This window comes from Anguilla anguilla, chromosome 7 (assembly GCF_013347855.1).
Source record: "Anguilla anguilla isolate fAngAng1 chromosome 7, fAngAng1.pri, whole genome shotgun sequence".
NCBI lineage: Eukaryota > Metazoa > Chordata > Actinopteri > Anguilliformes > Anguillidae > Anguilla > Anguilla anguilla.
Genome location: NC_049207.1, coordinates 44,202,481 through 44,219,200, shown reverse-complemented (window position 1 = coordinate 44,219,200; position 16,720 = coordinate 44,202,481). Strand labels below are relative to the sequence as shown.

The window sequence follows — 16,720 nt, the reverse complement described above, 5'->3', positions numbered from 1 at the left end:
TGTGTGTAAAGAGGTAGTTGTTAATTCTGCTGTTTAACTGTGTGCTGAGTCCTGCATTCCAGTCTGTGAAATGGGGTATCCTGCCTGTAAACTGGGGTACCCAGCTGTGCTTGCCCTGGTTGTCTTCCACACATGATATACACTCTGTTCAAAGCCAGCGCACCCAAACATGCTTGTTATGGGGGAGAAGTCGCAACTCTGGACCTCTCGATGCGGTCTTGTTGACGGGAAAAGTGAAACTGTTGCAGGAAAGTGCATTCCTTTTTAACAAGAAGAAAAAACTTGTAATGTTTTGCGTACTGTTTTACATTGAGGTTTGTGTGTCTATCTTGTGTTGAGGAGAAAGCATCTACTTTCTGGCCAGGGTCAAGGAGGGCAAAAGAGTGGCGAAAGCCAACATGGGTGTTCGGGTTTATAGTGGGGAGTACTCTCGCGTGCCTATTACAATTATGCCTGTGGCGGTGTCATATTACATGAGCTTAGGGATATTTGGTGTGAGCTAGAATTCAGCTTTGCTGTGATGTGCTCACATGTGGCAAGAGTTCTCTTTAAAACTCCAGTTTAACCCGATGTGGAGTCCGGTCAGTGTACCGATTTTAGTGTGCTGATATTTTTTAGAACTTGTGGTTTGAGGTGCATTATTCTTAACTTCAACACTGGAACAAACCAGTAAAAAGGCAGTGGCTGCTGTGAATGTTTTGTAGTATTAGGAATCCAGTGCCAACTCCTACATTCCACAATAGACAAAATCTAGGTTTATTACAATATTTTATGCCAGACTTCATCTGGAATCATCCTTGCACCCTACTATGTTTAGGTTTTGATAGGAGAATCTGGTATTAATGTGTCGTCTATATTCTGAACTTGTTCTATTGTTTTGTATTATCAGTAGGCTATTATTCTTATAATCAACTGTTCTATCAATGACACTTTTCCAAGTAAGCCTACAGTTACATGTTGTCTGGTTCTCTCAGGTATGTAATGTCGGGTGAGAGGATAGGTAAGTATGAGAACTGAGACTTGCCAGTATAACCCAATCAGATTTTTGTCCATTGAACCACACACCAATCTCTGTGCACCAGTGCTGAGGAAACATCTTTATTTGAAAATCAGCAAGCAAAATAATCTGTTTAATGAACCAAGGACAATATAAAAATAGGACTTAAACTCCAGTGTTCTTGTAGAAGAGACAGCAGGGGTACACATCGAGCTCTGATATGTTTCAGAATGTTACACCAATCTGCTCATGTTTACGTATATGCATGGGCAATTCACTTGCATTTTTTTTTTTACACAAAACCCATAAGTACAACAGAAGCTTCGCCAAAATGAACACTGTATGTTCTGTATAAATGCCCCTCGGCAGTATGACGTGAGAATCACCTGGCATTCCCCACGCTAGTGGGGGTTATGCATAGAAAGATGGGGGGGGGGGGGTGGTTGTCAGTAGGACTGATTTAAAAAATGGTCCGATAAGCACAGACAGCGATAAAAGGCGAAGTTTAAGCAGACGCAGTGATACTGAATGTCTGTAAAATTCTAGAGCCACAATGTCTAAAGCATGCACAGACAGTGCATTCAACATCACCAGGAATGGCTGAAGCAATGGGGGGCTATATATGGGATTTTTCCCTGAAAAGGTGTATTAAAACTTTAGAACTGTTATTAAATCTCTAACTCGCTAAAAGTGAATGCTCCTGTTAATTTGAAGGTACAGGTGAGCATACCTGAGGAAAGGTGGTACAGGGCCATGTAAATCTGTCAGTAGCAGTAACTATGTGTGGTCAGTAGCTGGTCGTGGTAGGAAAAAGCAGACCAGACCTTCCTGTGCAGAACTGACCAACCCTGAGCAGTTTATCCTCTACTGGCACGTTATGTTCTCATAAGGTTTGCCTGACGTTGCTGCAACATTTTCTCTGAGAATCTGTGTGTGCTAGATCTGTACATCACATGGAACATCAACCTCAAATACTCATTCAGAGTCATGGGAGGTGGCTTTACACAAAATACTGTAGTGTACACACTGTACGTACATACAAAGCAAGGATAATAGTAATCCATCAAGCAATAAGAGCGATATCCACCATCCAGAGAGATCTGTGTCACCATGATTGAAGCCTCATTGTACAGGCACAGATTCAATAGACACACCAGATACTCAGCTACTGTGTTCCGTCCTCACTGCTTCTGACCTACAGTAGATTCTGGTTGATAACAGGGGTTTCTAGTGCTGTCATTGGGCATGCTCGATGAGGGGCTCCTGGCCGGCAGGTGATGTCATGCCCTTTCCGATCTCATCCCGGCCCATAGTACTCAACCAGGACACACCTGTTAATGAATTGTAAAAGATGCCTAAAATTGGTTCAACGACAGCATGTCAGGATGTTCAGCTTTACAAATGTTAGGAACACAGAGCTGAGTATCTGGTGGGATTTTAAAATCTGTGGTGTGGGACTGGAGCCAGGGATGGGAGGGACTCATACTGGGAAGAGTTGGGGTGGAGTCTGTAGGATTAGGGGTGGAGTCTGCAAGGTTGGGGAGGAGCTTGCAAGGTAAGGGGTGGGGTCCGCAGGGTAAGGGGTGGAGTTTGCAGGGTTGGGGTGGAGTCTGCAGGATAAGGGGCAGAGTCTGCAGGGTTAGGGTCAGGGTCTTTAAAGACCAAAGTCAAAGCTAAGATCAGACTCTCCCATTTTTTCCTGGTACACTGCATCAAACTTGTCGTTCATGGAAACAGTGAAGATGTCTTTCCACAGCCCCACACGCCCTGGTGAAGGAGGAGAAAGAGAGAAACGTTTCATTTGAGCTGTAGCATGAGGACAAAACAAATGTTGAAAGGTGATTCTTTAGACAAAAACCAGCAAAATGGCAAAAATACTTCTACTTCTTGTTCTGATTCTCTTAACTGTGGTATCGGTTTTCTCTGACCCTTTCCTGAAATTGAGTGTTGCTCTACTCACCTTCCTGAGAAACTATGGGACCTGCATTAAAGTTCCTACTGAGAGTGCTCACTGCACCAGCACCAGTGTGGTCATGAGTCAGTGCACTAAAGACAAAAAAGGGGCAAAGAAAAATAAGGAAAACCATAGTAAAACCACACAGAAAATTAAACACAGAAAAGAAAATACACAGGAGTGACTAACAACATTTGAACTTTAAAGGCACACAGCAAACATTGTAAAACAAACAATGAAACAAAAACTGTGAAACAAAAAAAAATGTTTGAATTAATTGAATTCTAACTCCGATTTTTTTTGGGCCTTCTGCAACTCTGACCTTTAATTCTCCATGTCAGCTGTAACTATACCTATTAACCACAAGGTGGCAGCAGAGGGAGAAAAGCAAGGTTGGTTCTTAAACAGAGCTCATAAGAGTGACACGGTCCTTCACTGAACTGACTGACGTGAGCTCATACCCCTGCAGGCAGACAGAGCATCGGAGCCACAGCACTGCTCGATCAGCTGGTGACAGCTCTCCACCAGGCTCTCCTGCTGCACCTTATCACAGGCCACGCCCAGGAAGCGCGCCAGACGTCCCACCAGCGTGTCCAGGTCCTGTGGGGGGGTGGGAGGACACACACGCACGTGAACACACACATTATATTACAGACATTTAGCAGACGCTATTATCCAGAGTCACTTTACACAGCTGCAGCATTTTTCCATATTGATTTATACTATTTGCTGAAGCTATTCAGGTAAAGTACGATGCTCAAGAGTAGGCTGCAATGGCAGTGTCTTACCTGGGATTCAAACCAGCAACCTTTTGGTTACAAGCTCAGTTTCCTGACCACTAAAACACTCACCCACTAACTCACTCACTCGTAGAACAGAGGAGGTGAGGATTTAGAAACTGGGGTAATGCAGACACATGCTCCGTTTGCTTTAGTACCTTAAACATGTCTTCGTATTTCAAGAAGAGAACATTGGAGTCCATGCGATGTTCCCAGAATTCCTGAACATGCTCGAACCAGGAGCCATACCCCACTGCAGGGAAGATCACACAGAGGTCAGCGAGTTCAGAGTCCTCTGTAGCACCCACCCCTGCATACTCAACAATAACTCCACAGGTACTTTGCCAAATTTCTCTGTGAAGTGCAACACCTGTTTGAAGTGTTTGTCTGTTCCTGGTCTAGCCAGCAGAGCCCAGGTGAAGGCAGGAGGAGCAGACTCACGTTTTTCATTCATGAACCTGCGGCAGAACTCCTGGAAGGTGCCCCTGTAGCTCATGGTCCTGAGGGAGCGGTGGAACTGGTAGTAGGACACCACCAGGTCTTTGGGGTTCCTGGCCATGTAGATCACCTGTGGAACACACAGGCCAGCATGTGGGCTCTTTAACCCAGTGAGTGTGGCCTCGTTAAGACAGTGTGTGTTATTATTATTATTATTATTATCATTATTATTATTCATAATAAACCTTTATTTAACCAGGTTAGTCCCATTCAGATTCAAAAATCTTTTTTTCAAGGGAGACCTGGCCAAGAAGGCAGCAGCACAAAAAGTTACAGACAATATAAAACCACAAACATAAAAACATATATCCAAAGCAAATTGTGTGAAAGAGCATAACAGAGGAATAAGAGAGCAATACAAAAGCAGAAACACAGAGTAAGTGCAGTCAAAAGCTAGATAACAGCTTATTCAAAGCAATGACAATTTCCGAGTGACTTTGTGTCCATAGCCCATAAGTGTGTGGCCTCATTAAGCCAATGTGTTGCCTGGTTAACCCAGTGGGTGTGACCTCATTAACCCAGTAAATTATGGCCTTGTTGACCCCGTGCGTGCCGGCTCACCTTGCCCTCTCCATTGTGCATGGCGGAAGGGAGGAAGCGGTAGGGCAGGTGACTCTTTATCAGGCGCGGTGACGTCAGCTCCTGCAAGGACAGGGCATGTTAACAATCTTGCCAGGAAGCTGAGGTCAAAGTTGGGCTATCTGTACATAAACAAAACATCTTTATTTTGCAGAAAGAGAGCAATTGAGGCAGTCTTTTTCTCTGTTTCAAACTATGTCATTTATAGGCATGCAGCCACTACCACCCATAAACGTATAGATGCTATATACCACTCTGCTCTAAGATTCATTACAGATGAGAAATATAGCACACATCATTTATAGCACACATCAATCTTTATGAAAAGATTGGGTGGCTCCCTCAGTTTGTGAGACGAGATCAGGATTGGTATGTTTTTTTTCCAGAAAATGCTGATTAGCTCATTAAAGCTCAATAAAGAGAGTCTGAGGAAGAAACAGTGAGTTTGGGTTGCCTTTTGAAGGGACCCCACATTTCTGTAGATGGTTCTTCTTTTCTCCCATTTTGACCAGTGATGTCAGTCATTGCCTCTTTCTGTCAGTTGCCCACAGCTGAATGCGCACAGTCACTGGGACAGAGCACCCCTCATGCACCGCTGAACTGTGGCATGTCTGGCTCTTGATTGGCTGCGAGGGTGGAATTGGAAGGTTGTGAGCATGCAGGATGGTACCTGGATGATGTCCAGGCCCGGTTGGGGATACTCCAGAACTGGCAGCTGCTCGTCGATGTTCATCAGCCCAATCTCATCCAGGTCTGCCCCCTGACTCACCAGATACACCAGCTCCTGCAACAGACTGGTCCCTGAGAAGAGGGGAGGGAAGGGGGAGAGGGGGAGAGAAAGTGAGAGGGAGAGGGAAGGAGCAGGTTTGTGCAGAATAATAGTCAGTCAGGCAGCATGTTGTTATGGAGTATAAACAGTAATTACAGACTGCATATCAACCAGTAACTCAGTGCTGCTTCCAGCCAATCACAGGCTATTTCCCTTTGATATTTTTTGTCAATAAAGGCAGTAGGTAAGGGTAGGACAGGTGTGAGTGCAGGACAGGCATGATGTAGGACAGTGTTGAAGTATGCTTCTCCTATATACTTTTAATGTTTTTAAATTTCTGCTTATTAAAGATCAAGAATATAGTTAAATGTATATGATTATGTGAAGATCGATGAAGAACAGCAGGTGTTCTGTGTTATGTCTAAGAATTTGTAACTAAGGAAAGACAGTGGCCTCTTTGTACACTGATGCATACGACCTAGAGAATCTTTGAACCCCAGTTGCAGGAGGAAAATTGTAAACATTTACTTATTGGAATTTTGTAAGTAGCTTATGTTGGGGAACAGCCTTGGGCAGAAGACCTCTGAGTTGCAAGAGAAGAGAAAGGACACACCGACTTACAAAGAACTGTTTTGCTATATCTAGAAATTGTACAGATTATATTCTATTAAAATGAATACATGCAAATCAAATTAATAACAACAACAGTAATAAAATAAACATATTCTGTTAGAAAATGCTGGTGTGATTGTATATGCGTTAAATATTTCATTTGGATCACAGCATGTATTGAATGCATTTAAAGTGCATGTACTTTGGAACCGGAAGACTAAACAATTGTCAATCATGAGAACAAATACTTGTTATTCAAGTCACGGATATACATACCTCTGTAAGTGTGTGTGGTGAAATATCTGTCATTCATTTAAATGTAAAATTATATAATAGTTATTGTTAAACTAGCTGGTGAAACATAAGTGTGACCTAGGCTGGGATTGGTTGTTTTAGAGGGAAGATACATCATGGTAGAAGGAGATCTGATTGTATAAAAAAGGATGTAAACGTAATTTGGAGAGCTCTCTGTGTGTCTTTATGGTACTGGAGACCTCTCATAGGCCTATGTAAAATAAACAGATTATTAGAAGAAAATAAAAGATTATTAGAAGAAATCATAGTTTCTAGTCTTTCGTCTTATATTGCCGACTCACCCACCAAACCTAAGAGGAGGTTCTCCTCCACAACAGGTAAGAGTGTAGGTCAGGTGTGAGTGTACGATAGGTGTGTAGGATAGGTGTGAATGTTGGACAGGTGTGTGTAGGATAGGTGTGTTGGATAGGTGTGAGGGTAGGATAGGTGTGAATGTAAAACCAATTGGCTGAATGGCCCTGGGGTAATTACTGTAAAAAAAAACAGACTTTACTGCAGCCCTCCCTGCCCTAATGCAAACAAACCCATTTCTAAAATAGCCTAACTTCATTTCTTAACATTCTGAGAATGGTGATTGGGTGCTTCACATGTATACATTTCAGCAGACCCCTTCCTACCCAATGTTTCAGGTCTGTGTCCAACAGAACCAGAGGAATAAGGGGATCCTGATTGATAGAGGCCTGGTCAAGGGGCAAAGATAAGCATTGTGAAACGGGGGCATGACTCCGAGGTCAGAGTGTTGGTGAGAAGGAAAAATACAGGAAGCCAATATCTGATGATGACAGAAATGCATAAAAGTCCATCTCACAGGAAGTTATGTTGAGACTCACTCCACATACTGTGTGAAGTTGTCATGTTTCTGTTGTTCCTTCAGTTTTGTATTTCTGTTCGATCCCTCATTGGTTTCCCCTGTGTTAATTGTGTTATTGTTTTCAATTATTTAATCATTGTTTCTGTTCATCCCTTCCCTCTCTTGTTTGATTATGTATTGAGTTCACCTGTGTCTGGTTTATTTAAGTTCTGTGTTTCCCTGACTCGGGTGCTGGTCCCTTGTGTTTCTGTGTGTATTGCTGCCTGTGTGTGTTCTGCCCTGGCATTTTGGTTCCCGCATTGTATGTTCCTGTGGCTTCGAGTATTTCAAGGATTCCGAGCTTGTTTATAACGTTTTCAAAGGATTTTGAGTTCCGCAGCATGTTTTCTTGTTTCTTGAGTTCCTCATGTTTTCTGTTCTTAAGAATTTATGTGAGTTTGTGATTTTGCCCCTCGTGGCCTTTTGTTTGTTCCCTGTTCGTTTATAGAAGTAAAGCCTTTGTTTGAATTTTCCTTTTGACGCCTCCTGGGTTTTTTCCCCACTCTGCATCTGGGTCCATTCTCCAGAAATTCTGACAGAAGTAGACTCTCCCGCTTGATCTTGCGTAAAATAAAGAACGTTCATTTAAACACAGCAGCGTCTTGTGTCCAGACAGTAAACACAGCAGCATCTTGTGCTTGACACAGCAGCGTCTTGTGTCCAGAAGAGATAGTGCTTGCTCACTGAAAATTTCCACGACAACCATCTCACAGGATCAGAGCAGGGAGAGGGAAAGAAAGCACAGCTCCTTCTTTAAATAGCCCTAGTGTATTAGCCCTATGTTTCATAATAGTTCAACTATAATATTTCATAAGCAATATTATTCAGCCACCTTGCCGAGAATTTGCTCATTTTATTTAATGACTTATAGACAGTACTTTGGCATTTTTGCATGCTGAAAACATGTTTTTGTTCAGACAGGTTTCGCAGCAACATACTCAACTACTGATTAACCAATGTGCATATAACGTGCAGCAGGGCATATGATACGTAGATGATATAGGTTGCATCTTGTTGTGGCGTAACTGGGGCTCACACTCACACCGATGGGCCAATGGGATAGATTAGCCCTTCCGGGGGAAGTGGGAGACCCATAAACCACGATGGGTCTAGTGTTCCCGAGAGAGGGAAGGGGAATTATAGACTTGATGGAAGCTGAAGAGTGAACTGGAATGCTTTGTAGCGGTTCAGTGGTAAACAGGTACATAAATGTCATAAATACAGTACTGCGCAAAAGTCTAGATTTTTAAATATAATATATAGTATATATTTGGTCTTAGATGTTTATTTTTTTTCTTCATTAGTGTGTCAGTAGAAAAGAGCAAATTTGAGATTTCCAAACATGAATTTTCCAAAAAATGAAACTGGCAGTTTCTGAACAGAGGAAAAATAAATAACATCTCTGGTTTTGAATCACACCAGCCAAGGGAAAACACGCGGTCCCTTCCCCTCCAGCTACAAACCCTCATTGGTCTAGCTGTGAGGTGTTTACACTCTCTTTAGCTGAATAAAGCAACTCTGATTGACTACATCCCTGCCTCATGGACAGTCTGATTCTTTGTGAGAAACTATAACATCCACGACACCAAAATGCATCAGTTTCATTTTGCACCATTAAAGGGCTTATTTTGCAGCCGTGTGATCCAGACCTTTTCCTTTTGCGATCTTATATTGTCCTGTATCTGAAAAGCACCGGATTGGCCTTTTGATTGGCACATGTGCAGTGAGCACCTTTTTGAAAATGTAGGGTTCCATCATGTCAGAGAGCATAAAACCTCACCAAAAATTGAACAACTTTGCTCTGAGGATAAAGACACTTGTCCACCCGACCAGATGCACTGAGGTACCGGCTCAACTCAACTAGACTCTACTCGACTTTTTTGGTTTTCTATTGAGCAAAAGTTGTGGATAGTACCTGGTACCCGGTACTTTTTTTTTTGGTATCACCTCCGTCGAGGTTCCAAGCGAGCTGAGGCGATACCACAAGGTGACGTGAAAACACTGCAGACCACTGATTGATCAGAGAGAATCGTCACTAGAATCATTACTGCGTCATTGTGTCACTGCATCATCATTGCGCGACACGGGACATCCTGCACAAACCCGCCATTTTTAAATAGCGAAGCTACTATTATTTATTTATTTGTTATATTTATTCACTGGACTACTCAATTAAATGGCTGTCTCCTTGAAATGACAAACAGCCACACACCGAGAATCAGGAACACTATCCCTTCGATATCCTCCATTGTTCCTGTGCGTGTCACGTTGAAGATGACGTCATGGCAGTTTCATGCGGCATCGCTATGACGACCAGCTACATTTACGGGGTACTATCTGCAGTGTAAAACGAAGTACCTGGTACCAAAAGTGAGTAGAGTCGAGTCGAGTTGAACCGGTACCATGCGGTGGAAAAGCGGCTTAAGTGTGGTGTGCATGGTTGGAACTGAATGTACACAGTGTGAAGAGTGTGAATGTCTTGGGGACTGGCATTGGTGATTGGAATGTGTGTGTGTGTTTGTGTGTGTGTGTGTGTGTGTGTGTGTGTGCGTGTGCGTGTGCGTGTGCGTGTGTGTGTGTGAGTGGTGTGGACTGGATGGGTGTGTCTAATCCTGTTAAAGTATTAAAACATATGCGGCTACGTGTGTAATGTGGGTGTAGGGAGTTAGGCTGTGCAGTAACCAATCAATCTACAGATTATTTGACTTTGTGAGTAAAGGTCACCATAGTTTGACTGTGCTGTGGTCATTCAAGTGCATGTAGAAAAAAAAATTACTGTAGCTTCTGATTTAGCAATAATCAGTTGCCTGTAGTCAACTGTTATAATTTGCTTATGCTGTAACTAAGTGGTTTTGCAACCTATCACGCTATGAATGCTGGATTATTTCCCTCAAATAAAAGTTTCTCATATCTCAAGAACTTGGGTTAAAGGAATCGTTCAAATTCTGACCTTAGTTGGCTTGATTTTTTCTAGTGTGATTAAGGAGGAAAGCATTCAGCATAAAGCACTATATGGAAATAAAAAGGAAGCTACTGAACCCCATGTGAGCCACTGAGTCTGTGACTCACTATTCCGTTGAAAAAGCAGCACCACGATTGAAAGGCCCATCGTGATGCAAGAGCAAATCATTGAAATGACAAAACTTGCAATGCCAGTAAAATTATTTCGATATATCTATTTATATTTTGTCACCAAAACGATAGTTTACAACTGCAAACAATGTTGTGTACTGAATTTGCATTGCTTTACATAATCTCAGTTTTTGGAACAGCTGACGATTAGGCTTTCTGGTTGTAGATTAATTGCATTCATATTTAATAATTGCAATGAAATAGCGATAGCATTATGAACATATGCAAACGTCGGCATGTACGACAAACCCACGTTGCGGTTGATGTAGGCTACCAAACGGCAGCTAGCCTATTCAAATGAAGGAAGACGGAGAACCACATATTTTCCATCTTATGTAAAATACAGAACGGTATATTCCGTATATGTAATAACTGAACATGAATTATTTCCCCGTCAGGAGCTCATGCATAGGCTACGTTCCGTACTATTTACAATACATCACCCCCACACGGACGCCGCTTCCAAGCTTATCGCATTGTTCCCATTGTAAATGTACAGCATCAATCGAGAGCCTTTACCTGACTTGGGATAGGTGACTATCCATATGTCACTACTTCTAAGCGAGAAGTTGGAAATTTCCTCCATCTTCCCTCGGCAGAAGGGAGGCAGCCTTACTCCGTTATATTCGAAGTATTTGCTCTCAAACTCTATCGGAGTGCTGGGCGTCTCTGGTTCGCTCTCGGCCATTGTGTAGTTTTTGTCAATCGAAAGTGTTCAATATATTGTTAATTGGGGGAATCTTTTTCCAAAATCAACCTCGAGAATGTAAGACGATGGCTTGCTGGTTTGTAAAACAGCGCCCTTATCCAATCAGATCTCGGCAAAGTGATGTAATGGTATTCTGTCGTTGATGCTGGAGATGATGCTGTTGCTGTCTCTCCCCACAACCAACGCTGTACCACGGCCTGCCGCGGTACCTGTTCTTTCCGTGGGCGCGTGCGCGTCCCTTGTGTTTTTCATAACAGGAAAATATTCTTGACATTCGGTCAGTCAATAAATAACACAACCCCAGCTACTTACACTGGCAACACATCATTATTATTTTATTATTTTAATGAATCCAATGCGTTCCAGTGCATGTTTACAAAAGATGAATATGAGAGATCGAGTCTGTTAACTTGGGCAAAGACTGAGTTGGCCTGCAACGTTGCTTTGTTAATGGTTTGACAATTATTTATATGACATATGGAAATAAGAATTATTTATTTAGATGGGGATTGATACATAAACATAGAGTAGCCTTGTTTAACAAATAGTCTGATGTCTGTAGGCAATCATATCCCCTATAGCACAAGCTAATTTGTAATGTTTCTTAGATCTACTGATCAGTAAGCTCGTTAGTTCTTAAAATATAAGCTATTGCTGGTTCTGCTCTATCATAGCTTAGTCGTGTTTTAAAACAAAGTCCATGGCCAAAAGTGTGTGTCACGGCTGTAGGCTACGGCTGTAATTGATTGCAGTACATTAACAGTAGGATTTCAACAGTATTAACCAGTTATTTTTAAATACAGCGTTTACTGTTAATACAAAAGAAAATCTGTAAAATTGCGCTCTATTGACCGTTTTTAACAGAACTATAATGTATTCCTAAAATACAGCACGGTATCATGCAGTATTTTTTGTATTTTTTGCATTTTGGGAAGAGCAATTCCACGTGGACTGCACATGTGAAGCTGGATCCTTTCTTTTCTTAATCCATCCCCATCTTACTAATTATTTGGTGAGTAGTAATTTTATTTAATTAATAAATCGGTGCAAGGTCTATCAGTGGTGTTTCCAGTTGGTTTGCATTACTGAATATGTGCACATCGTGATAGAAGGATTCAGCAGCTATTCTATTCTCCTTTGTTATAGGAATTGTGGGAGAAACTAACTTCAGCCTGGGCCAGATGGACTGAGTGTTCCCTCCACACTGTTGATGCTTCCTCAAAAATAACAAACACAATCCACAGAGTCTGATGCAATTAGGTTTATTGTAAGCAACTCAAAGTAACATACAAGAAACCGAGGCTGGTCTGCGCGAAGCAGCTCGGAACACAACTCTAAATACACTCTTCCTTTATACTGTTTTCTAGCTCCACGTGTTGTGGAGCTTAAAATCAAACCCCTCCTAACTGGCTTGTCCCACTCTTACAACTGCTTAGATTTTCCACCAATATTTCCAAGCCTCCATCCCTTAATAAAAAAAATTAATGGTTAAATGTTCTAATTCTTGCCAAACAGTTACGTATTCTGTCCTGATCTAACCCATCCTCCATCTGCATGGCATTATGCCCTACACATAACATATACTGGTAATACAATATACTACAGTAATTTAATAAGTGAGGACTACAGTAGACAGCGATGATAGATAGACTCCTCTCAACCTTCCTTCCACATTTCTCCTTCCACATTTTCAAATCTTCTAACAAAGACGTCTTCACTAACAACCTTGACCATCTATCACTTCAGTACAGCGGGCTCCCTCCTGTCGCATATCTTTCTGACAAAAACGTTTTTCCCAAATTGATATTCAGTTACATCTTCTTTCATGGTGACCAATGATAAGGTAAACAGTGCCAGGCTGTACACTGGCCTTGAGGGCAGGTGCAGCTCCAGGCCCTCAGGCAACAATTAGACCATTATATCCTGCATTCTCCAAAGGCCCGCCGCACAGAGTGTAAGGCCCACAGCACAGGGTGTGAGGCCTACTGCACAAAGTGAAATGAATGAAAAGGCATTAAAAAACATATATCAATAATGACTATGCATAAATGTGTATAAGATAATGATTAAATCTGCATATTCCTTAACAGAATGCATTGCTGTTTTTCAGATTGATCTAATTTCTCTTGGTTGGAGTAATGGTCAATACATAAAGAATTAATTTGCAAAAAAAACGATAAATGCCATTTTTGAAAGAAACAACAAACTGTTGTATGTAATGGTTTACATGGTGTACTTTCTGCCTACTAGCCAACTAGTGTTTTTGAATGATATTATCTGAAAAAAACACATGGTTTAGAGAAATGAGCACAATTGGAGATATCGGTTTTTGCAAGTGGACTGTTCACATGGTGCAACACCTATTGCTGTCTGTGTGAAAAAGGCAGGAAATCAAAAGCACCTCTGACTGTACCCTGGTGACTTAGTTGTATGAGCATCAAAAAATCACAGCTGTTCATCTTTCTGGCACAAGCCAAACAAGATGCACAAATTTATATCACAATAACTATTCTGTAACAATACAAACATCACATCTCTGCGTGTTACTGTGCAACTATTGTTATTGGGGGTAGTTGAAATGAGAAGCAGTAACTGTTGGAGAAATATTGATTCAGGGTACTATAGAAAAAGATTGACAGAATATTCATAATGGGTAAAAAAACAAAAAAAAAGGTTTCTCAACCAGTACTGGCAAATTTCTTTTTCACCACTCAACACAATTCATTTCAAACATGGACTAAAAACCCATAAATTTGACAGAGGAAAATTCTATGTTTCAGGTGAAACGACAGGAAGCTGTTTCCGCGCTGGATGGTCAGCCTTGAGGGCCACATCATATGTGAGGGGATCCAGCCCACCTTCTTGACCTGGCTTGCTGCATTATTTTCCAGCTTCTACACCTTTAATCTCCAATACCAAGAAGAGGCAGCATGCACACTCAAATTCATCCAAAGGTTAGATACTTTCAGTAAAACCTGTATTTTTCTTAACTTTTCGATGACATGCTATTGCACATCTATACATTTGCTGCCTTTTATTGTGTTGTTAATCTGAGTGAGTTACACAACTTGATTTTTACACAGTGTCTGAAGAAACACTATCATCTTTCAGGCACTTCGTTGGAATAAACTCTGAGAGAGGCACCAAGGCTGGACGGGGTAAAGTGTTATCAAAGAAAACTGACGAAGTCACCAACAAAAAGACAACAACAGTCAATCCACATGTATCCGCTGCTCAGGAGACTCATCGACTTTGAGTGGGACTGCATTTAAAATGGTGAGATTACTCAATCCCATTACTCACGTATATTTATCAAAACACCAGCTTGTCTCATTCTTCTAATTATTTCTCCCTCTCAATCTCACCCTTCTGCCTTCCTCTCTCTCCCTTACTGAGTAGAAAGTCTGAATCCTTCTTCCATTCTCTCACTCTGACATTATTTTTTATTCTCTCAATCATTCTTTACTTATCATTACTTATGACATCACTTATTCTCACACCTTGTATTCTTTCTGTCATTCTCTCTGTGTTACGTTTGTGAAACTACACATACAACTGTTTGAATGTTCCAGGCTGGGATGTTTTGGCTGGCTGAGGGGTTAGTTCAGGGCTTGGGATATTTTTTTGTAGGATTTTTATGTTTGTTTATGATAAGAGGAAATGAGGGGCACACACGCTGATTTTGTATGTGAGAAGTTGCAATGAAAGTTATTTTGGAACTAATTTATCTCTCTCTCTCTCTGTTTCCAATTTAATTTATTTTATTTTATTTTTAAAAAATTTGTACCACTGATATGCCTTAAGGCTGTGCCTTGTACTTTTATTTCACTATTTCCAGAAAAAGTTTAACTAGTTTAACATGCAATTGTTCTGCATGTGCAACTTTAAATGTTTCCAACTTTATATCAAAATAAAAAGTAAAGTGCAATAAGAAGCTGTGGATTTTTTTTCTCTCACATGTAATTACATGATTGAAAAGTCAGTGATTTAGCTCTGTTCTTCATTCACAAAGAACATTTTGTTATGGTTTGTTATGTTATGGTTTGCATGGTTTGAAGACTGACAACCAGTAAGGTCTATTATAGCCTTTTTCTTAACAAAAGTGCCTTTAATCGTATGTAGTGTGACTATTCCTATGTGTATGACCTGCTAAGTCAGTATTAATTTGGGTTAAAAAAATAGGTTTATTAAAATGTATGTAAAAATACAAACTGTGATCAGTGAATCAGTGAACTGTAAGATACTGTAAAAAAAAACAGCTATATAATGTATTTTTAAAGTCAGTTAACAGTAAAATACTGTGAAAGTAATAAAAAAACCAGTTTTTACTGTATTTTTCATTAACAGTACAAAACTGTAAATGTTAGTGACAGTAAAAAAATGTTAATTTTACAGTAACATAATGGCAACCCTGCTGCCAGCTGTTTCCTGTTTTTTTTACAAGAAAACTTTTTACAGTGTAGGCTACCGACAAAAGCTTACCAATGTAAACATCGGCCTAAAACATTCATTTTAAAACTTGGTGCATATAATTCATCCTACATTACTTTAAAAAGGGACATAGGCTATACGTGAAAATAAGAATGACTAACAAATGGGTGGAGCTACGTTCATTAGTTATATTGCAGCTCTATTCTGTAGGCCTAGTTTATGTAAAAATATGTTTGGTATATGCGTTATTTAAAACAAAATTTAGTGTCTAATAGCCTATTGTTCTGTTAACGCCTGGAGACATAAAGATAAAAGGGTTGTCGAAAATGGAGAATCCACTTTTCTTGAAACCGTTGCACGTGTTCATATGGCGACTTCAGATAAAGTTTCATTGTTGTAGGCCTTATCTAAGTAGGCTAACATCCTGTTAAACAGTTTGTGACAATATCATAGCATATCTTGCAAGATTCCTCAAATTGTGGAAATTAAAAAAACACATTTTTGAAAAAACCACTCCCTCAAATTATCCCTCCCTTCAATGGCTCCCGACTCGCGTCACATGACGAACCACAGCCTACACCACACCCCCCACCGAGCCTGCACGCATCCAATTTTTAATTCTGACAGCATCCTGGTCTCCCTGACTTCTGGCACAATGGTATGTAGTTTAACACCCTGGTTCCAGGATTAAGATGCGCCAGCACCAGCCCGTGAGGTAGAGGCATGTCCCATGGGACCCTTGCTCGAGGCCCTGCTGTAAGACCTGTGGTAGAGTAACTTACAAAAATGAATGAGCTGAGTGCCGACATGTCTGCGCGAGATCTCCTGTTTTATTCTCCCAAACTTCACACCCAGGGCATCCATTAGTCCGCCCCACCCTTCCCCCCAGGGCCCCCTGTGGCATCATGCAGGCAATACAGATTTATCTGCACGTCTGGTTTACCCGTTAGTCTAAACAGACCCTGCTTTGATGCTGGACAGTCAAAATCCTCCCCATTCCCCAGCTATTGTTGTACAAATTAACCCCCATTTGGTGATCCCAATGTATAGCACCTTTCCCAAAGATGCTTCCTAAACCAGATGGTATGCAAAGAC

At 41.1% G+C, this 16,720-nt stretch overlaps 1 protein-coding gene and 1 long non-coding RNA gene across 3 annotated transcripts; one reads left to right on the top strand and one right to left on the bottom strand.

The window, feature by feature from the left end:
- Positions 1-1,076: 1,076 nt before the first annotated feature.
- LOC118231274 (sulfotransferase 4A1-like) lies at positions 1,077-11,373 on the bottom strand. Of its 2 annotated transcripts, XR_004766033.1 has the most exons (8): positions 11,005-11,373; positions 5,478-5,608; positions 4,790-4,870; positions 4,172-4,298; positions 3,889-3,983; positions 3,413-3,551; positions 2,958-3,043; positions 1,077-2,764 (listed from the first exon to the last, which is right to left on the bottom strand). XR_004766033.1 is itself a non-coding variant. In XM_035424935.1 (7 exons), the coding sequence occupies exons 1-7, from the start codon at positions 11,171-11,173 to the stop codon at positions 2,652-2,654; spliced, it is 855 nt and encodes a 284-aa protein (XP_035280826.1). In that variant the 5' UTR covers positions 11,174-11,372; the 3' UTR covers positions 1,077-2,651. The 2 variants fall into 2 exon arrangements, 1 of the variants encoding a protein (XP_035280826.1); XM_035424935.1 differs by lacking the exon at positions 2,958-3,043 and having other exon boundaries at positions 11,005-11,372.
- Positions 11,374-11,631: 258 nt separating this feature from the next.
- On the top strand, positions 11,632-14,470 carry LOC118231275. Its single transcript, XR_004766034.1, has 3 exons — positions 11,632-12,206; positions 13,975-14,148; positions 14,306-14,470. It is a non-coding gene; the product is annotated as an uncharacterized LOC118231275 (long non-coding RNA).
- Positions 14,471-16,720: the final 2,250 nt, after the last annotated feature.